The following is a 21,788-nucleotide window of genomic DNA, read 5'->3' on the forward strand; positions in this document are numbered from 1 at the left end:
GCTCCGCGGCATGTGAGGTCTTCCCGGACCAGGGCTCGAACCCTTGTCCCCTGCATTGGCAGGCGGATTCTTAACCACTGCGCTGCCAGGGAAGTCCCCCCCCCCCACCTTTTAATGAGCCCCTGCTAATTAGTTTGTTCTTACACACTCATCTCTCCTCCCCCAGCTTATGGAGGCTGCAGGGCACAGTTTGCTTTGGAGGGAGAGAATGGGAATGGGCTGGGGATGGGCTGGAGGTAAGAGCCAGTGTACTTAGTTTTAAGGAAACATTTTCTTTTGGGCAACACTTGGGCGCTTCTTACCATCAGTGAGTGCAAGAAAGACAGAGGCAATTTGTATGTTTGGGTTGGTGGTGTGTGTGTGTGTGTGTAAGGGGTTCAGTGGGAAAGATGGGAAATGGCAGGATTTGTCTCCTGGGGGTTGGCCACCCTGCTTTAGGGCACTGGCATGGCTCAAGGGAAGAGAGACGTTTTGCTGATCAGGGTGTCCCGTCCCATCCTGTGAGTCCTGAATGTCTGAGGCAGGAAGAACACCATCTCTGGCGTCAGCTGGGCTTGGTTTTCCATACCTCCCTGTCAACTTGGGCTCAATACAGAGCTTTCCTGAGCCTCAGTTTTCTTATCTGTAAAATGGGGTGTCTTAGTCCCTTTCGTGCTGCTGTAACTAAATGCCACAGACCGGGTAGCTTATACACAACAGAAATTTATTGCTCACAGTTCTGGAAGCTGGAAGTCTGAGATGAGGGTGTCAGCATGGTTGGGTGAGGGCCTTATCTGGCTTACAGACTTCTTGTGTATCCTCACATGGCAGATGGGGCAAGGGAGCTCTCTGGAGCCTGTTTTATAAGGATAACAATGCCATTCATGAGGGCTCCACCCATGAAATTCATATGCCGAAGCCCTAACCCCCAATGGGACTGCATTTGGAGATAGAGCTTTTAGGAGGTAATGAAGGTTAAATGAAGCCATAAGGGTGGGCTTCTCATTTGATAGGATTGGAAGCGTTATAAGAAGAGGGAGAGAGAGAGAGATCCCTCTCTCTTCCTTCCTGTGTGTGCACCAAGAAAAGGCCATTGTGAGGACACAGTGAGAGGCAGGCATCTGCAAACCAGGAAGAGACCCTCACCAGGCTCTGAATCTGCACCTTGATCTCGGACTGACCTTGGACTTGCAGAAGTGTGAGAAAACAGGTGTCTATTGTTTAAGCCACCCAGTCTGTGGTATTTTCTTATGGCAGCCCTAGCTGACTAAGACAGCTGGCCTGGCTCTCTCCCTGGTCTGGGAATCTCCTGAAGGCAGAAACCAGCTACTGTCACCACGCCGTCTTCCCTTCCTGGCCCAGTGCATGGATCTGGTGCAATCATCAGTGCCCACAACTATGGACAAAAGTGGTCTGCTCCTATTGGATCCTCTGGTCTGTGGCCACTGTGATTACGGGCAGTGTTTCTGGTTACCCTCTGGTAGGGTCATCAGATAAAATACAGGACACCCGTTACATTTGAATTTCGGATAAGCAACAAATGTGAAATACGTTTTTAGCATAAGTATGTCCCCAATACTGCCCAGGATATACTTACACTAAAAACTATTTGTTGTTTATCTAAAGTTCAAACTTAACTGGGCATCCTGTCTTTATTTTTGACTAAATCTAGCTATCTTACCCTACAGTCTTTTTGTAGAAGGCCTGGAGAGCAAAGCAGCAGTTCTCAAAGAGGGGTCCCAGGACCAGAGCAAAAGCAACAACTAGTTCAGAACAGAAAACCTCGGGCCCCACCCAGGCTTCCAGAACCAGATGCTCCGAGGGTGCCAGCATTCTGTGTTTTGACATCTCTCTGGGTGGTTCCACTGGACGCTATAGTTTGAGGGCCATTGACCTAGAGAAGGATGCTGATGGTGGGAGATTCCATTCCCCACCCTCTCCAAACGCTTCCTGCTCTGTTGCTCACCCAGGGCGTTGGACTCAGCTGCCAAAGTGTAGCAACATAAACGGTGTCAGGGACGTTGCGAAAGGTGTCCTTTCCTTGGGTGTCGGGGCTTCTTGGAAGATTGCAGAGGGTTCTGCAGGGCTCTGTTCCACCCGCCCCGATCTGCTCCCGAGCCCGCAGAGGCTGTGAACCAGAGAATTTATTCTCCCGGCCGGATCTGCCAGTCGCAGCAGTGGGGGCGGGGCCTCAAGGCCGGGGGACACGTGTGCCGGGAGGGAAGCAGGAAGTGACCGCGGAGTGGAGCCGGGGAGCCAGCGGCTGCGGGGCTGATGGAAGTGGAGTGGGGGCTTGAGAGGGCACCGAAGTGAGTCGGCTTTTCTCTCCTTCGGCGCCTTCGGTGGGGCTGGGGCCAGCGCGACCAGAGCGTGGGACTCGGAAGGGCAGCCCCGTGCAGTTTGGAAGGGGGTGTCCCTGGGAGAGGAGGGGGTCGGAGGAGAAGCGGGGCGGCCTTGGCAGGTGGCAGAGGAGGGGGAGGGGTGCCTGGAGCCCCACCTCGGCCCCTCTCCAGAGCGAGCCGGAGGCTGTTGACCTGCCTGCCTTTGACAGTGGTTCCCCAAGATCTCCTTTTCATTTAGTGCTTCCCGGTGGGCATGTGTGGGGGGCCCGGGAGCCCTGGGAACGGCCGTGGCTACAAGTCCAGCTGCTCCGAAGCGCCTCCCTCTGGTTCTGGGGGTCAGCGGGACCCCTTGAATTTGGCTGGGAATCCGGTTAAGTTGCAGCAGGCCCGAGAGGGTGATTTCTAATCAACCCCCAGGTCGGCCGGTCCTCGGACCACACTTTGAGTAGCCAGGTGTTAGAGAACATTCTCCGCAGTCACGTCAGCCCAAACCCGAATCATTTTGCTCAGTTCCACTCTCGAAGTCAGGACATGTATGTAGATTTCGTGAAGTGCTCCTTCCACCTCTGCAACTTTTTCATTGGCATCTTGAAGCTGACTCTTGGAAGCAGGGTGACAGGTTTAAAAGGGAGAGAAAATAAATAAATTCTCTGTCAGCCAGGAGCCGTGTGCTGCTATGTGTGGCGTGGTGCTGGTATCTTTAAAGCCGGAGCGGGCAGAGGATAAGCCTGCCTTCCGCAAAGCAGCCCAGGTTTATGTATTAGTATCAGCTCACGAGGAAGTCTGAGCCCCATTGCAGAAGCGGCTTTTGAGGTGCCCTGGCTGACCTTCCCTGCTCCCAAGGTGCTCCTGGTCTACCTGCTGGAGAAAACTTTCTGTTCGCTTGGGTCTCTGTGGCGGTGGCCCTGCTGATCCCTCTTAGGGCAGGAGAACTCACTTTCTAAGTTCTTGGTCTTGTAGAAGTTGTTCCAGTTTTAGACCTGTGCTTTCCACTTTGATGTGCATAAGAATCCCCCATGGGACTCGCTAAAATGCAGGTTCTGATTCAGCAAGTCTGGGGTGGGGCCTGAGGTTCTGCATTTCTAACTTAGCTCCTAAGGGCGCCTAGCACTGCTGGTTCTGGGACCACCCTTTGAGTAGTGAGGATTTAAAACAGCAAATGGAGGAAACTTCTCCAAGGGGCACTGAGCTTGCGTTGCTAACAGATCTGCTGTTGTAGGGATGGGAAGGATGGCGGCTTTGGTCTTCCCTCTGTGTCCCTTTTTCTTACATCTCAGGGTGCTCGGGTGTAAATAGGGTCTTGGAAGGGTGTTTTCCCCTCCCACTAGCCCCCAAGAACACCCACGAGCTCCCTCGTTTGCCAGCTCACAAAATCCATGTTGACTTTGGCCCGTTGGTGAATGTAAACGGTTTCCTCTTTTCTGTAGTTATTAAAAGGCACATTCAACGCTGAAAAACAAAGTTGTTTTTTTGTTATGACCTGTCTTGGACGGTAAGTACTGAGGAGATGATAGCTATGTGCCTTTCTTTGTAAATGCCGTTTGAAATTTTATCTGCGAGTAGCTAGAAGGAGAAGGTTGGTGTAATGATCCGGATGTCTCTGTTTAAAGACAAACGTGGACCATTGTCTGTAGGGTACCTTAACTAGATGACATATGTAAAAAGGTGGGTTTTTTCTAATATTTGCTTTTCTTTATTTGGTGCAGTCATCATTCTGAAGTCCACTTAGACTTTGGGGACCCAATCGGAATCCAGAGATTCTGTTTCTCTCCAAGGATTCCTGGCACCTCGGCTGAGCCTGGGCACAGCTGGGCTCACCTGGGCTTATCTGGGTTCACCTGGACTCGCAGCCCTCCTAGGTCTGAATCCTGCTGTGTTGTTGACCCTCGTGGCATAAGAGGACCCTTCCACCCTCTGCCCTGGTTTCCTTCCAGGGTCAGAGGCAGAATCTTCAGCTTTTGATCTGCAAGCCCAGGCTGCTGGCTCCTCTCAGACCACTCGGGCCTGGCAGGGCTGAGCCCAGCGGGGTCGTGTCCAGCCCTGTGGTTGCTGGAAGATGGCGGGGGCGGGGGGCAAGCTGAATGAGCCCTTTGAGATGAAGCCCTGACCCCCAGTGTTTATGTACCAAAACACAGGCTTTTCAACCAACAGGTTTCTCCGCCTCGTAACTTTCCACAGGGAGCGTCTGATTCCCTGTCATTTTAGAGCTAGAATTGAGGAGATCACGTCTAGAGGAGATTCCCCAGCTATGGGAGCAGGCGTGCTCAGTGGACTGGCGGAAATGCCCCTTGGGTCTCTGTTTCCTTGTTCTTGCTGAGTGTCTTATTCAAGTTAAGCTGGCCCTTTTCAATTCAACACATAGTTTGGGGTGTCAGAAAGCCCTGTTTTACAGGGGTGTCAAGTGTGAAAAAACATCATCCCTGTTTTTAAGCAACGAATGATATAAAAGATGAAGGAGGCAAGCCCACACAAAGAAAACACCAAAGGTGTGTCGTCGGACGGGAGTGGAGAGGAATCAGGGAAGCGTGGAATTGAATTCGGTGTTAGGTGGGCAACAGAGGATTCACTGGGTCTGATGGCTGGAGGGTGCGGAGGAAGGCATGCTGGGAGGAAACAGGATAAAGAGAGACTTGGAGTAGGACCATCTGGGGCTTGTCAAAGGTTCTGGGAATAATTGGGTTGAGTTGGAATACGATGCACACGCGGGGTGCAGTAGTTGAACAGTTATTGGGCTAGTTCCAGGTCAGTCTATGGCGTGTACCCTTTGCAGGCCTTGGGAACCGCCGTGGGAACTGCCCCGGGGAGCTATTGAAAGTGTGATCAGGATGTAGGTGGAAGAACTTCAAGAGGGAATCGGAGCTAGTCACCTGTGTTTGGAGGAGACAGAACCGCTGATGGACGGTAGGCAAGGCCAGGTAGAAAAGGCAGAATATGCTGGAAGGCTGCAGTCGCCCGACCCTCCCATGCGCCCTTCCTCCAGGCTAAATAATTCACATTCTTTGCGCTTCTTCTCTTTGGAACTATTTCCCAATGTCGTCCCTTCTGTCGTGGCGTCTGCTCCTCTGGCATCTCCCTATGTGTCCGCATGTCCCTCCTTTTGGAGTTAGATGATTTCCAGTACCCGGGGAGAAGCTGGATGAAGCCGCCGACCTGCGCCGGGTCATTGAGGTCACTGCGGGATGGATGGCGGAAGGGTGCGCACCAGCAGCCCAGACGTGGGCCAGCTCGGGTGGAGGGGCCGCGGGTGCTGACCCTCTCGTGCTCCTCTGCACACAGCTGTATCCAGCATGCTCCAAGGCCACAGCCCTGTGTCCCAGGCCTTGCTGGGGACCTTCTTCACCTGGGGGATGACGGCGGCTGGGGCAGCTCTTGTGTTCGTATTCTCTAGTGGACAGGTGAGTTGCCTCGGTTCGGTTCTGGGGGTTCTCGGGGGCTCTCTTAGCGAGCTTTGAAACCAGCCCCTTCTGCCCAGCCGGGCTGCAGACTCGCTCGTGCCGCCGGCCACAGCTCCAGGTTGGGATGACGTTGGTTCTGGCCCCTTTCCTCCCCTTGTCCCCTCCAGCTTGCTGCGCCTGTGCTCCTGGGTCCCCTGCTTCCCTCCTCCTGACTCAGAGGGAGCAGTAAGTGAGAAGACCAGGTACTCAGCCTCCTTGAGCCCTCTGCCTGATTTCTATCCTCCGTCTAGTTTCTCTTGGGTCCGGAGCAGGTGGTGATGTGCGTGAGGTTTGTACCTCTCCTGCCCTGTGGCCTTGAGTTAGAGATGGTTGAAAAGACCTTGGGGAAAAAGGGGGGGGCATCTGTCCACTTCCTCTTTTACCCCATTTCCAGGCTCTTCATGGACTCCCTCACCCTCTTTGGGATGAATACACGCACACCTGCCTCCCAGGCTCCTATAGACCCCACATCTGCCTACCCCTCCCACCCCTGTACCCCTAGATCCCCCAGACCCCACCTCTCCCTCCGCCACACGCTACACCCTCCTACACACTCCATGCAAACTCCCACGCTCCTCTCCCTCCCCTCCCCCACCAGACCCCTATGCTGGCCCTGTGCATCCCCCTCACATCCCCAGGGCCACCCCCCCACCCCGTACACACCCCACCCCGCCCCTCCCCTCCCCACGCCCCCCTCTTGTGCCCGGAAGTCCTTTCTTTCCTGCAACCTTGACACCCCCACCCCCACCCCGCGTCCACGGCCTGGAGCCGTCAGCCATGGATGCCTTGATGAAAGCGAAGCCCCTGCGTGGCTCACGCAGCCACAGACACTGTAGGGGTGGTTAGCCAGAAGTGTGCTGGGAGGCCTATCTGGAAAGCAAAACCCATCTAGGAAGCCGGCCAGCCGGGCACTCTTGTGTTAGAGCGTGAAAAGCAGTGTTGATGTTGCCAATAAGGTGGGGCCTCCCCCACTGCCCTCACCTGCCTGGGGAGACCCACAGCCCCGAGGAGTCCCGGGTTACTGTCGACAGGTGACCTAACCCTCCTCCCGGTTCCTGACAGCCACGCCAGGTCTTCTGGGGTCCTGTCCTCGCGCCCTCCTGGCGCAGAGCACCTTCACCGTCTCATCTCATCTCATCTTCACCAGTTTCTTTTGCATTGAGAAGGCGAGATCTGAGTCGAAATAGCTGGGGTCTAGCTGGCCCACCTGGCCCTGGAGACCCGAGTGGAGCCCCACAGCCTTGTGTGGCCCCGGCCGATGCTGTGGAGGCTCCTCAGAAGGGAGAAGCCATCGCAGAGGTGCCCCCTTCCCCTTGGGAGCCGCGGAGCCGCGCGTTTGTGTCGTGTTAGTGTAATCCCCAGGCCAGTAGGGGGAACTGCTGAGTCCTTTCTCTGTGTGGAGGCACACGGGCTCCCCGAGACCCCTCACGCGGTTGGTGATTCACTGGACTCGGAGGACTCAGCATCGAGTTGTTCTCATGGCTCAGGTTTCTTACAGTGAAAGGACACACGGATAGCATCAGCAAGACAGAGACGGTCAGGGTCTGGAGAAGCCTGTGCCCAGATTCGGGATCCAATGCCCCCTTCCTCCCGTGAGGGGGCGCAGAGCGTGCTCATTCCCCCAGCAACGAAAATGCAGTAACACGTGGACCATGTGTCAGCCCAGGGACGCCCAGGTCAGACTCGGGCCCCAAGGTTTTTACAGGGGAGTGGTCACGTGGGCATCTGTGCTGAGCTGCCAACCCAAGTCCCAGACTTGAAGAAGGAAAGCAGGTGTCGTGCACACATCACCTTGTTTGTGAAGCAGGCACCGGGGCCCACCCTTACTGCTCAGGGAGTGGGGCGAGCAGTCCCAGTGCCAGCTTCCCAGAAGCCAGCCAAGGGCTAACCTTGAAAGTGGGACCTTCTAAAAACAGCAGGCCCAGCTGGGCTGTGTGAGCCCTCTCTGCACAGGAGAGGTGCGGGAGGAGTGGGAAGGGGCTCCAGCACGAGGGGATAAAGCCAGCCATAGACGTGAGCGCACAGGGGTTGGCTCTTCCCCTTCCCCTCCCCGGGGAACCTCAGTTTTCGCCCAGCTAGAATGGGGGCTGTGGTGACGGTCCCTCGGGATAGCAGACACCCAGCCATCCGCCCTCTGCTCTGCTGCCCTTGGCAGCATGGGCTCAACCTCACTCAAGATTCATTTTCTCGATTGAAAAACTCACGTTGTAATTGTAGGAAGCTTGGAAAACATGGAAAAGCTGAAAGAAATAATAAAAAAAGTTCATGATCCTGCTTCTCTGAAAGGAAAACCGAACATATTTGTTCAAATGTATTCAGCTGTATTTGAGTGAACATAAGTACAGACATATCTGTTTTCTTTACATAATGAGGAGCAAACTGTCTGTGATGTTTTATAACCAGCGTTTCTCACTGGATGTTGTAAGTACGCCTCCCTATATCCCTAAATGGTTTTTCGATTATTTTGATTTACTCTGGTTACTTAAATGGCTGTAGACTATCCCGCCATAAAAATGCATTGCAGTTGAGTTGGCCAGTCCCCAACGGCTGGACAATTAGTTTATGTCTCTTTTTCTTGCTTCTAGAAATAGTGTTATGATGAACATGAATCTTTGAGCACACATCTGATTAGTTCCTTGAGACAAATGTCTGAAAGTAGAAGAACAGGCTTACTGATCTTCAGAAAAGTATAATGCTTCTCCTTTCAGGATCCAGAGGAATGCTGAAAGGATGATTCTGCTGACTTTTGAGTTATATCTGTCTGCTTTGATTAAATTAGTCGATGAGACCAACTTGGCTTATGTCGTGGCAGGGCTAGAGAAGAGTGTCATTTGTGCGGCTCACTGGGGTCAGAACCTTCCATCCACCCCTTAGCCACACAGAGATGGGGAGAGGGTGCCTGTAGCCGGTGGTGATTACCTGTCAGCACTAGCTTCCCAGACCTCACTGGGAGGCTCAAGGGTCGGGGTGATAAGCATCTCAGCGTGTCTCTAGTGTGTCCATGTGGGTGTAGATTATATCCCTAACTTAGGCCACTTCCTAAAAAAAAAAACAACCACCCTTTTTATTGAAATTTACGAAGCAGATAGAAAAATGCACATTTTATAAGTGTGTACAGCTTGATAACTTTTCACCAGTGAAAATAGTACCCAGATCAAGTGCTGGAACAGGACCAGCCCCCCATCCCCCCGCTCCCACCAGCCCTTTCAGGGTCCCTTCCAATCACTGCCTCCCCACCCCTTACCTCCACTCCAAGGGCAGCCCCTCTCCTGCTCTCCAACGGCAGAGACTTGTTTTCTGTGTTGTGTATAGTATATAAATGGAGTAATCGTATAATATATGCTCTTCTCTGTCGGGCTGATTTCACCCTATTTATTTTCCAGTCTGCTGAATGCCCCTGCCCGGCTGTGAGCTCCATTCACCTATATATGTGTGTTCTCATTTCCATGTGGTGTTCTCTTGTATGCATACAACCTAACGGTGTATCCATCCTGCTCGTGGTGGGCTTTCGGTTAGTTTCTAGTTTTCGGCTCTCACAAATAATGCCGCCAAGAGCATTTTTGTACACGCGTCCGGTGAATCCAAATATGCATTTCTGTTAGGTGATTATGCGTGGCACTGCTGGGTCAGAGGGTATGCTTGTGAAGGTTTAACTTCTAGTGGGTGCCGCCAGCTTTGCCAGGTGGCTGTACCAGTTTGTACTCTGCCTCTTTCAGTGTGGGAGGATTTTGATTGGTCCACATGCTCCTTGCCAGTACTTGTCACTTTCCATCGTTTAGACCAGCTCCTTACTAAAGGTTTATAGCCATAATTCACAGGGAGAGCCGAGGACGAGGCAAAACACGTGGACCAATGAAAAGCAAGGGTCCCACTGAAAGAATGCTCTGATTGGCTGTGGGATGGATGGAAGGTTTCAAAAAATTTTTTTCCCCCTGGTTCTTGGCCCATTTTATAAAGGCTTGGGTCCAGGATTCCAGATAGGTTCGCAGAGTGAGGCATGGGCTAGACTTCATTCATGTGGCTCTCTTAGGCCTATGGTTTCCTCTTATCCCACGGAACATCCCTTAGAAACTGAAACATCTTGTTTTCATTTTCAGAGGCGGATCTTAGATGGAAGCCTTGGCTTTGCTGCAGGGGTAAGTAGCACGTGGTAGGAGGGATGTAAGTGGAGGATGTTTATTTTGTTATTTCTCTGCTAAGGGGTATTTCCAGTTTCTCCGCATGCGGCCACGCTGCATCTCTGTGATCTACAGGTGCTAATGGCTCCCTCTTCTTGCTGACCCTGTTTGCATCCAGTGTACTGAATGCCCCTGCCTCTCCTTAGACAGTGAAAGAAGCTTGTCGGCAGCTGTCTCAGGACTTGTAAATAAGTATTTCCAGTAAGATAATATTTAGGAAGGGCTTAGCACAGAGCTTTGCTGGCACTAATTAAATATTCTCTTTCTCTCCTCCTTCTCACCCTTGAAAGACCTTATATTATAGACATTATCTTTTTTTTTTGGCTGCGCTGGGTCTTCGTGACTGCCCGCGGGCTTTCTCTAGTTGTGGCGAGCGGGGGCCACTCTCCTTTGCGGTGCGCCGGCTTCTCATTGCGGTGGCTTCTCTTGCTGCAGAGCACAGGCTCTAGGCACACGGGCTTCAGTAGTTGTGGCTAGTGGGCTCTAGAGCTCGGTAGGTGTGGCGCACGGGCTTAGTTGCTTTGCAGCACGTGAGATCTTCCCGGACCAGGGATCGAACCCGTGCCCCCTGCATTGGCAGGTGGATTCTTAACCACTGTGCTACCAGGGAAGTCCCCAAGACAGTTTCAAACGTGTAACAAAGTGGAGCGAATCCTATGAGGCAGCCCAGGTACCCACCACCCAGCTTCAATCATTATTGACATTTTGCTAATCTCAATTTCACGTGTTTTCCCCCTCCTCCCACCCCATATTCTCTGGAGGTGGAATACTGTGTAAAAGCAAATCTTAGACATCATGTGATCTTACTTGTAAATTCAACGCACAACTCTAGTTGAATGACTTTCTTTCTCTCTTTCTCTCTCCCTTCTTTCCTTCCTCCCTCCCTCCCTTTCTTTCCCTTCCTCCCTCCCTTCGTCCGTTCCTTCCTTCCTTCCTTTCTCTCTCTCTCCCTTCCTTCCTCTCTCTCTCCCCTTCCTTCTTTCTTTTCTTTTTCTTTCTTTCTTTCTTTCTTTTGTTCTCTCTCTCTCTCTTTCCCTTTCCTTTCTCCCTCCCTCTCTCTCTCTCTTTCTTTCTTTCTTGCCTCACCACGCGTCTTGCAGGATCTCAGTTCCCCGACCAGGGAATGAACCTGGGCCACAGCAGTGAAAGCACTGAATCCTAACCACTAGGCAACCAGGGAACTCCCTGAATAACTTTTTTTAAAAAAACATAATCACCATGGTATTATCACACCTACCAAAATTAATAATTCCTTATTATTATCCAACACTTAGTTCACATTCAAACTTCTGCCATTTTTTAAAAAAATTGTCTTCTAAAATTTTTTCTTAGAATCAGGATACAAACAAGATTTTCATATTGAATTTGTTTCATACTGAAACAAAATAAAAAGTTCAAAATAAAAGTCGCTTTTATTCTTTAGCAGTACCCGCCACCAGCCCCGCTGCCCCACGGCCTTTTTTCCCCGTGCTCGTAATATGTTAGAGAAACTGGATCATTCATCTGTAGAGTGTCCCACATTCTGGCTTTGGCAGATTGCTTCCTTATGGTGCTGTTGAACTTGTTCCTCTGTTCCCTGGGTCTCCTGTAAGCTGGGAGTTGGACCTCAAGGCTTACTTAATGCAGATTCCATTTTCCAGGCATGACTCACTGTCACAGTGGTGCTGTGTATTCCAGTCACATCAGTCACATCAGAAGGCATGTTAATATGTGGTTTTCCCTTTTGGTTGCTCAGAATTTGGTTCCTTTCTCCTCTTTTTGTAGTCCTGTGATCCGCAAAACCTGACCCGGGTGTGGGACCTCCCGAAAGTTCTCTAAGTCAGCAGCTGTGAGACTGGCATCTGTGGAGACATTCTGGGTGTTTCACAGGGCGTGGAGAGTGGTCACAGAATCAGTTCCCAGGTCCTCAGCTTCCAGTTTTGTTCTCTTTCCCCAAACTGCTCTGCCTGAGAATTCCCCAGTGGCAGGTCCTGTCTTCCCACCTTCCCCGACACAGTCGTCCTCTTCTGCTTCACGAAGGGAAGATGCACTCTTGCCTTACTTCCTTGTCTTTGGGTAGCCACATCTCCACGCACAGACGGAGAGACCCTTGGCATGTTGGTGCTCGGGTGGAGAGAGTGAAGGACTTGAACCACTGATCGCCGGACACAAATCCTTTAGCAATTCGGAGACTGTCCCGTCCTTTGAATCAAACTGTTAGCAGAGAAATCCTTTAATGTAGGGAATTCCCTGGTAGTCCAGTGGTTAGGACTCAGCACTTTCACTGCCAAGGGCCTGGGTTTGGTCTCTGGTCAGAGAACTAAGATCCCGCAAGCTGTGTGGAATAGCCAAAAAAAAAAAAAGCCTTTAGTGTAAATTTCCATGGTGGACCACTCTGGGATTTTGAGCCTCCTTGGATAGAGTTCAAAGAACAAAATGACAATATTATAACAATATATCTATTTTTTTCTATCTTCTTTACATGAACACGTTTTCTCTTTGTTTGCTTTAAGAAAAGAAAGAACCCAAAGAAAAATAGAAATAAAATAGATGCTTAGCCCTGTCTTATTCTAGCAATAACTTCTTCATGTTTATTCACAGTTATATGAATGAATTGAAAATATAAGAAAAAAAGCCTCACCCATGAGAAGATGCATTTCCAAGAATATTTTACTTCTGAGTGTCTAATAATTATGAAACAGCATATTCAATTTTTGTTATTATGAATGTGTTCTTGACCACTAATAGTTCTAAATTTATTTATTTATTTATTTATGGCTGGGTTGGGTCTTCGTTGCTGCGTGCAGGCTCTCTCTGGTTGCGGCGAGCGGGGGCTACTCTTCGTTGCGGTGCGTGGGCTTCTCATTGTCGTGGCTTCTCATGTTGCGGAGCACGGGCTCTAGGTGCGTGGGCTTCAGTAGTTGTGGCACACAGGCTTCAATAGTTGTGGCTCGCGGGCTCTAGAGCGCAGGCTCAGTAGTTGTGGCGCATGGGCTTATTTGCTCCACGGCATGTGGGATCTTCCCAGACCAGGGCTCGAACCTGTGTCCCCTGCATTGGCAGGTGGATTCTTAACCACTGCGCCACCAGGGAAGCCCCTCGACCGCTAATGTTTCAACGGTCACTCAATCCAGGAAATTGTTATTTAAGCAGTTGGAGCCCTAGGCTCACAGGGAATTTTTAAAAATTAAATGGAAATGAATAGAAATTTTTTTTTGCAAAGCAGTATGGTAAAGAAACCAGTGACAGACTTTCTAGCATACAATGTAAGTTGCTCTAGGATAAAATTCTGTGGGGAAATGCAATTGAAGTACAAATCAAGGAGAAAAGAGAATGATGTACGTTTTTTGACTTTGAAGAAGAGCTTGCACGTGTGGTTTTGCGTGTAGAATGTAACCCTCGAACAGAAGAGTGCATTAGACATAAACACACAGCTTAGTTTGTGTATATTTTTAAGTGGATAATGGGAGAGTCAAATCCCTGTGCTGTTTATTTTTACTTATTTATTTGGCTGCAACGCGCGGCTCGCAGGATCTTAGTTCCTCCACCAGGGGTTGAACCTGGGCCCCGGCAGTGAAAGTGCTGGGTCTTAACCACTGGACCACCAGGGAATTCCCTCTCTATGCTGTTTAGATCCCACTGGGTCCATTTAAACTACCGATGAAGCAGTTTTATTTAAAGACATCAATATTTACATGCCAGAACTTATGTCTTTTGCGACTCTTTAAATTTGAGATGAAAATTTTTATTTTTTGAATTTTATTGAAATATAGTTGCTTTACAGTGTTGCGTTAATTTCTGCTGTACAGCAAAGTGATTCAGTTTTACGTATGTATATTCTTTTTCATATTCTTTTCCGTTATGGTTTATCACATGATAGTGAATGTAGTTCTCTGTGCTATACAGTGGGACCTTGTTGTTTATCCATTCTGTATATAATAGTTTGCATCTGCTAATCTCAAACTCCCAATCCATTCCTCCCCATCCCCCTTCCTCCTTGGTAACCGCAAGTCTGTTCTCTGTTTCTGTGAGTCTGTTTCTGTTTCGTAGATAAGTTCGTTTGTGTCGTATTTTAGATTCCACATATAAGTGGTATCATATGGTATTTGTCTTTCTGACTTAACTTCACTTAGTATGATGATCTCTAGGTCCATCCATGTTGCTGCAAATGGCATTATTTCATTCTTTTTTACGGCTGAGTAATAGAAAACATTTTAAATGTCAATTTCAAAATGAGTGAGAGGATACCTAGTTTTTCAGAATTCTTGTAGCGGTTACACAGATACAGAGTTTGCAGAACTGTGTTCTGTTCTGACCTGCCACTTGGGTGTCCTGATCTAGTTTACTCTTTTAGGCCAAAAGCCTCTGTAAGATTTATATAACAAAAGACAAAACCCAAGATGAAACAAGGGGGGAAACAAAAAACGGGTAGAGGATACCAGTCTTCAGGACCTGTAAGAATGAATTTGGGAGCATTAAACCATGAAAATTTAAGAGTTCCTTAAAAAACATCATCAGACCAGTGTTTTATGTTCTTTTCACTATGAGGATCTAAAATAGTTTACTTCGGAGTTTTAAAATAGTTGGTGGAAAAAAAGAGATTCTAAAAGTTATCTTTGTGTCTTTATTAGAAAATAAGTCATTTATTTTTCTAACCGTGACCTTGAGAATATGCTAGTTGCACAGAGGAGCTCCTGACCAGTCTCCCGATGCAGGGAGAAAAGTACAAGCTTGGTGGGGGAGACAGATGGGAGTCAAACTCAGGAAAATTCAGTGGCATTGGTGACTAGAAGTGGATTCTCATAAATGCCTCCCCAAACTAGAGGAAGGCAGTAGAGCCCCAGTAGTCCAAGCTGTAATAATTGCTTGTACTTATCATGGACCGATTTATATTTAATACAGTCAACCTACTGTGCACCGCAACAAAGAGTAGCCCCCTGCTCGCTGCAACTAGAGAAGCCTGTGTGCAGCAACGAAGACCCAATGCAGCCATAAATACATAAATAAAATACATAAAAATTTAAAAAAATCTTAAAAAAAAAAAGACAAAGAAGAAAATCCCCTTTTCTTTCCTACTGGCTTCCCAGAGGTCACCGCCATTAACCCTGAGTGTGTATCTTTGGAGAACTTTTATGACGCACGTACAAAGTGTCAGGACGGTTAGATGTGCCATAGTGCCTGATACCCTGAAGGTTTTGCTTCTTCAACACTGCTTTCGGGTGCTTGGAATCTAGAAGAAGGGAAACCTGGCCACCAGACATTTGACTGGGGTCCCATTGTACCTTGCACAGACATAACATGTTTCTACAGTCAGTTCTGCATACATTTAGGTATGTGTCATATGTATATTAAAATCTGTCTCTGATATAATGCTGCAGTGACATATTAATACAGTATATAACTGTGCACTGCAACAAGTGTTTCTGTGAGAGAGGTTCCCAGGGCAAAGGACATAGGTATTTTTTTTAAATTTATTTTTATTCTTAAAAAACATTGCTTAGATGTTGCAGTTATTTTATTTATTTTTTATTTGTGGCTGCCTGCGGGCTTTCTCTAGTTGCGGCGAGCGGGAACCACTGTTCGCTGTGGTGTGCGGGCCTCCTACTGCAGTGGCTTCTCTTGTTGTGGAGCACGGGCTCTCGGCGCACGGGCTTCAGTAGTTGTGGCACGCGGGCTCAGCAGCTGCGGCTCGCGGGCTCCAGAGTGCAGGCTCAGCAGCCGTGGCGCATGGGCCCAGTTGCTCCGTGGCATGTGGGATCTTCCTGGACCAGGGCTCGAACCCGTGTCCCCTGCTTTGGCAGGCAGATTGTTAACCACTGCGCCACCAGGGAAGTCCCTCTGATGTCTCTTTTTCTGTGAACTAACTAGGAATCTCTAAATCAGTGTATATTCTCTCTCAAGGAGGAAACACTTGTGTGGAATAAATATGACCATGAAACTGCAGAAGACAAAGATAGGCTACCAATCAAAAAGCTTACTTCTAGGCATGAAAAGGCAATTTAGTATCTATTATTTAATCCCATAGGGAGCTGGCTCCTTATGAAAGATGTGATTTTTCTTAAGGAGATTTTGGCTGAGTCTGCTTTTGTGCCACAAGTGGTGCGTGATGTTTTCTCCAAATAACTGGCTCGCTGTTGGAAGTTAATGATGCTCTCCAGTGACGGCCTTTGAGTCTGGAGGGATGATGGTGACCAGCTGTTCTCCATTTCCATGGGGAAATGGATGGGAAGAAATGGACTTAAATTGTAGCATGAGAGATTCAGGGAGGAGATTCCAGCCAGATCCATTGGAAAGGTTTCTTCTAGGGTAAATGGGAGAGAGAGAAGGGCCAGGGGTGCAGAGTAGCCATTGAGTTGGGGCTTCAGAAAGCCTAGCCTTTATACTCCTGGCTCTACAGCTCCTGGATTACGAAGTAATAATTGCTCTTACCTTTTCTCCTTCTTCCTGCCTGAGAGATAGGGAAGCCTGATACGTCCTAATGGAGATTTTCCAGTGTGCGGTCTTCTGGACCACACTGAAATGGGCTGGGCTACCACCAGACAGTATGAGTACTCTAATGGGCTCTGATGGGGCTCCTGCAAAGATTGTTGCCGTCTGTTTCTCTCATTTCCCTCTTTGTGAGGCTGAGTGAGATGAAGGGCCCCGATGGCCTCCTGGGGATGCGAAGCTGTGTGGACCTTGAGGAGGTTCCATCCCCAGCGCCACCTGGACTGTGGGCAGGTTACCTTGGAAGTTTCATGGCAGTTGTCCCATGCGGACTCCTCTCTTAAACCTGCTTTTTCAAGATTTGAGGAACCAGGGAGCCCCAGGGCCTCCTAGACTTTACTCTCTGCAGCTTTTCTCTTGCCCTGGGATGCAGAGACCAGGGAGGGGATGTTGGTCTGTTCTAGGGCTAAGGCCGCCCTTTTGGGGGGCGCTCAGTGCAGGGGGGGCATATTCCAGGGTGGGCTTGGTGGGACTTTGAGCCGCCTGTCACGGGTCTCGTTTGGCGAGGTGGGTGTGGCCCGGTGCAGGAAGAAGATGTGGGGCTGGGCCCTCCTCTCTTCTTATTTTGGCCGTGCCACACGGCATGTAGGATCTTAGTTCCCCGACCAGGGATCGGGCCTGCGCCCCCTTCATGGGGAGCGGGGAGTCTTAGCCACTGGACCCCAGGGAAGTGCTGGGAAGGGCCCTTCTCCAGCCGGACCGTTCACTGTTCAGGGCTTGTCGTCAAGGGGCGCCTGCCGCTTCTCCACGAGACACTTGCTTTTCAAGGGTCTCAAATGACCAGCTTCCAGTGAGAAACTCCTGTGTCTCAGCTGAGTGTCCTCAAGCCACGCCAAGGCCAGGCAGGAGACACTGAACGCGTCACAGGGGACAAGCCTGATTTGTGGCCGGTGCCCCAGGCCCCCAGACAGTAGTGGTTCCTGTGGGCGCGAGGACGATGTGGTGACAGCTCTGCCCCCCGGCCCTCCCCTCACCCTGTGCGCACGTGCGGGGCAAGATGAGGCCCTTCCTTCCCAGCACATCCTGACTCCACGTTGTAGGGGGGAGCGAGGTCTTGCTGCAGGGGGAGGGGGCGGCGAGGCGAGAGGGGAAGAAAGGAGAAAGGGACATCCTGACTCCACGTTGTGGGGGGAGTGAGGTCTTGCTGCAGGGGGAGGGGGTGGCGAGGCGAGAGGGGAAGAAAGGAGAAAGGGACATCCTGACTCCACGTTGTGGGGGGGGGCGGGGGGGGGAGCGAGGTCTTGCTGCAGGGGGAGGGGGCGGCGAGGCGAGAGGGGAAGAAAGGAGAAAGGGAAGAAACACGCTCGGGAAGGAGGCAGATGATGATGGTTATGCTTGTTGTGTTTTTTCTTTTCCATTTCATGCTTCAGACTTCCAGCGCCCTTGTAAGCAGTGCAGGGGGGGAAGTGATACGTGTTGCCTGCTCTCTGCAGTGATGGGAAGGAACCGCGTTTGCGTTGGTGGCAGAGCCCACGTGTCTGAGCACCTGGGGTGGGGTAGCCCGGAGCCTGCCCAGGGCCCCAGACGGACGTTGCTCCCTCCCGGCCCCCGTCTCGCCCCATCCCCTGTCCTCTCCTTCCCCGCGTGCATCCTTGGGCAGCCTCCACTCTCATGGCCTGGCAACCCGTTTCCCGTTTTCTTCCTCTGCTTTTCCTTGTGGTCCTGGGCCGACTCTACAGTTGAGCCAGGGAACCATCCTTGGGAATATCTGTGCCGCTTTGTCTTGGGGCCTCCTCCCCTGCACCCACGAAGGAGGAGGTGTGAGTGTATGTCGGTGGCCAGCAGGGCTTCAAATAGTCAGATGCGAGTGCCCCGAAGTCACAGTAACCCCTCCCCTCCCCTCCCCTCCTCTCCCCTCCCCTCCCCTCCCCTCCCCTCCCCTCCCCTCCCCTCCCCTCCTCTCCTCTCCCCTCCCCTCCTCTCCCCTCCCCTCCTCTCCCCTCTCCCCTCTCCTCTTCTCCCCTCTCCCCCTGTATTCCAGGCACTGTGTCAAGTGCTGAGCAGTTGAAAAAGTGCCAGGAGAGAGGGCTCTGTCTTTAAGAAAGCTCTGATCTAGCGGAGGGGTGGGCACACTACACCAGTGGTCCGAGTCCCGCCCTCTGTCTGTTTTTCCCCCACTGTCTGTTTTTGTAAATGGAGGTTTATTGGAACCCAGGCATGCCCATTTGTTTACATATCAATATTATCAGCGGCTGCTTCTGCATGACAACAGCAGCCCTGAAGAGCTGCAGCAGGACTGCGTGGCCTGCAAAACTATCTGGCTTTTTACTGAAGTTTGCTGATCCCTGATGTAGTTGCAGGTAGGTGATGGACCCCGGGGACCACAGCTCTGTGCTGTGCAGGGCTGCAGGCTGCAGGTCGTGGAACATTCCCTGGAGTGTCCGATGTTCCCGAGTCGGTGATTTTCTGGGGACCTGGGCTTTGCTCCTGAAGTCAGTGCTACTGCTTCCCTTTGCTGGAAGGGGGCCTTTAAGAACCTCCAGAGAATGGCTTAGCAGTGGAGCTGATGAGTTATGTGGACCCTTGTGCTCCGTTGTCCTTGTCACATAAGGCACGCTGTGGCCATCAAGACGGACAGCCACAGGTGAACGTGTGCAATTTGAGTTGGTGAAATAAAGCCAGGTGTCCCCCAGCTCAATCCGAACTCAACTTTGCCACTGTCATTGGCATCCATGGTCTAGCAGAGTGAGCTCACTTGGCCTAGCGTCCTTGGTGGTTTGATTCCAGGGAGCTCTCTGGCTTTGGGGAAGCTCCCTTCCTTCCGATGCAGTGGTTCGCCACCCTGGCTGCACGTTAGAATCACCTGGAGAGATGTGGAAAGGCCCATGCCCTGGACACACCCTGGACTACATCAGACTCTCCAGGGGGTGGGATGAGGCTTCAGTAGTTTCTAGAGCCCTCCCCTCTTCAGTAGTTTCTAGAGCCCCCTCCCCCTCCACCTCCTGTCCCTGTGATTGCATGGTGCCAAAGCTGAGAACCCCTGTTGTGATGGGAACCGTGGTTTAGTGAAGGGTGAGCTGGTGTTTTGAAAGAGCAGACTCCCTTCAGAGGCTCCATGCGTCTGTGGGGCTAAGGATCCAGCTGAGCCAACACGTTGGGTTGGGGTCATGGTTAGAGGGGCACTGGATGTGGAGGATGGGGCCTTGGAACTTGGACGGGGAGCCCAGGAGGAGGCTCCTGCCTCTGGGTCCATGGAGGCTGCCATGATGGAGTCCACCATGCACTTGGCAGTTGGCTCCCAAGGCTGGCTGGTTTTGCTACCAGCCTGGGGTGGAAGGGGACGGTTGTTGTACGAGAGAGGTGTATTTTCCAGTTGGTCAGGCGATGGTGGACATCCGCCATCTGGGAACTCAGGCTCTTCCTTGGGGCTCCTTGGAAGATGGGAGGCAGAATCTTTGCTGTTTGGAGACCTTGAGCTTGAGTTTAGATTCTCCCTTCACGCACTGTCCTCCTTGGATCACATATTGCGTCTGAAAAAAAAAAAAAATCTCAGGACTGGTGGGCCCTTCTGGGAGTCATCTCAGGCACCCTCTGCCATCAGACAGGGCAGTATTTCACCCAGTCCACACGGATGGTGGGAGCACAGCTTGTTCCCAAAGACTTTTGCGAAGAAAGACTTTATACACTTTTTCTTTTTGGGTGATCTGAGTGTTTAGCTAGCTTATTAGAAGCTTACCTAACCTAAATGTCTTCTGCAGTTTAAATAAAAGAGAGGGAGTAGCTGACATCATTTTTCATAGGCATCTTAGTACAAATCACATTAAAAAACATGTATCGAGTGTCAGCTCTTTCGCAAGATACTCTGAGCAAAAGGGATCCAAGTTAATATTGGTTAAGTTTTGTCCCTGAGCCTTCTCATGCCAGGACCATATCTATACATGTTACTCACATAGCGCTTTGTGCCAAGGCTGGTGTTGGGTGGCGTGTCACTGCTTTTCCCCAGTGGCTAGTTCACCAGGGGGGAGAGGAGCGAATAATCAAAGCTTTGTGAAGGGCCCGTGTGAGTTTAGACATGGCCCAAACACGTGTTCTCTTCACAGAAAAGCCCTTTGTCTTGGACAGGGAGAGAGTCATCTTCAGGCCAAGCCATCTCACCATGTCCCGAGCACCTACTGTGTATTTGTGGGGAGTACGCAAAGAAGTGAGGTATAATCCCGCTCTGCGGGGGTTTAAGGTGGGTCAGGGAAGAGAGGTCATATTCACCTGTAATCAAGAGACAGGTCAGCGTGTGGTTGTAAAAAGATAATTGACGACAGGTGATGGGAGCCCGCTGGGACAGGGAGGTTGTTTCTAGTTGGGGAATAGAGAGCACTTCTTTGTGGACGAAGCTCAGGTTGGAAGGATCCGTAGAGTCTGGGGGTGGGGAAGGAGGAGGGGAAGGAAATGAATTATAGGCGGAAGAACAGCAAACTGGAAGTACAGAATGGAAAATACAGGAGTGGTGATTGGTTTGGTGCCGGAAAGGTAGGCTGGGGCCCGATGTGACCAACCTGGGGTCCTGTGGAAGGGAGTTGGTGATCTGTTCTCTAGATCGATGGAGGAGACCCTGGAGGCTTTTGAGAGGGTGACATCAGAGCTGTGCTTTCAGGAAGCGCGTTCTGTTGGCAGCAGGTAACGTGGCCGTAGGGAGCATGGAGGGGGAGGCTGGCTGTGGGCAGGCAGGCTGGAGGCTCTTGCATTACTTTAGGTGATACCTTGACTCGCTGGAACCCTTGACTTTGGGCAGAGGCAGAGGAGTTAGGAGGGGAGACAGCAAAAGATCTTCCTGCTGGAGAACTCAGGGGCTTGGCAGTCCTTTGATCATGAAGGTAGCCCAGGAGGTTGAAGCCCATCAGAAGTACTGTGTTCCTTGGGCTACCTCCCCGGGGGTTGTTAGAGAACTTAGCTTCACCGTCCTGCCTTAAGGGCTGAGGGGGACTCTCCCAGAAATGGGGAGGTGGGGAGGGGTCTCTTAGGTTTACACCAGGCTTTTCTCATTTGAGTGGGTTTGTACTTTGGAGTCTGTGTGTTGGGATGGTCTCCATGGCAACCAGCCCCCTGCAGGTAGTTGTACTGCTGGTGGTGCTTCCTGCTGCTCACTTTGTTTTTAGTGATCTGTATCCGTCAGGATTAGGTTTGACTGAGAGTAACTGAGACCGCAAAATAGTGACTTAAATAAGAAAGACTCCTCTGATGTAGAAGAAACCCAGAGACCGTGGCTGGGAGCATAGTTCCATGGAGTCACCAGGGATCTAGACTCCTTTTTTGTTCGCTGCTTTGCCCCAGATGGGAGCCTTTCTCTTTCTGGCCCAAGGTAGCTGCTAGAGCTCAGGCCATCACATCTGCCTTCCAGGCAGCAAAACGGCAGGAGGGAGGGAGGTTCCTTGCAGGTCTTGCATGCACGACAGCCC

The 21,788-nt window shown here is 50.9% G+C and overlaps 1 protein-coding gene across 12 annotated transcripts in view; it reads left to right on the plus strand.

Moving 5' to 3' along the window:
* SLC39A11 (solute carrier family 39 member 11) overlaps positions 1 to 21,788 on the plus strand; it is a 411,239-nt gene that overhangs the window by 74,871 nt on the left and 314,580 nt on the right. For 5 of the 12 annotated variants that reach the window (XM_067715793.1, XM_067715796.1, XM_067715795.1 and 2 more), the window contains exons 1-4: positions 2,134 to 2,288; positions 5,598 to 5,716; positions 9,853 to 9,891; positions 17,769 to 17,783. The exons of 1 other annotated variant lie outside the window; for it this stretch is intronic. In XM_067715793.1, coding sequence (XP_067571894.1) covers positions 5,609 to 5,716; positions 9,853 to 9,891; positions 17,769 to 17,783 — 162 coding nt within the window. In that variant the 5' untranslated portion in view covers positions 2,134 to 2,288; positions 5,598 to 5,608. Of the gene's footprint in view, positions 1 to 2,064; positions 2,289 to 5,597; positions 5,717 to 9,852; positions 9,892 to 17,768; positions 17,784 to 18,562; positions 18,699 to 21,788 lie in introns of those variants that run through there. 6 more of the 12 variants (XM_067715794.1, XM_067715797.1, XM_067715799.1 and 3 more) reach the window with 4 other exon arrangements.

This window comes from Pseudorca crassidens, chromosome 19, assembly GCF_039906515.1.
Source record: "Pseudorca crassidens isolate mPseCra1 chromosome 19, mPseCra1.hap1, whole genome shotgun sequence".
NCBI classification, from domain to species: Eukaryota; Metazoa; Chordata; class Mammalia; order Artiodactyla; family Delphinidae; genus Pseudorca; species Pseudorca crassidens.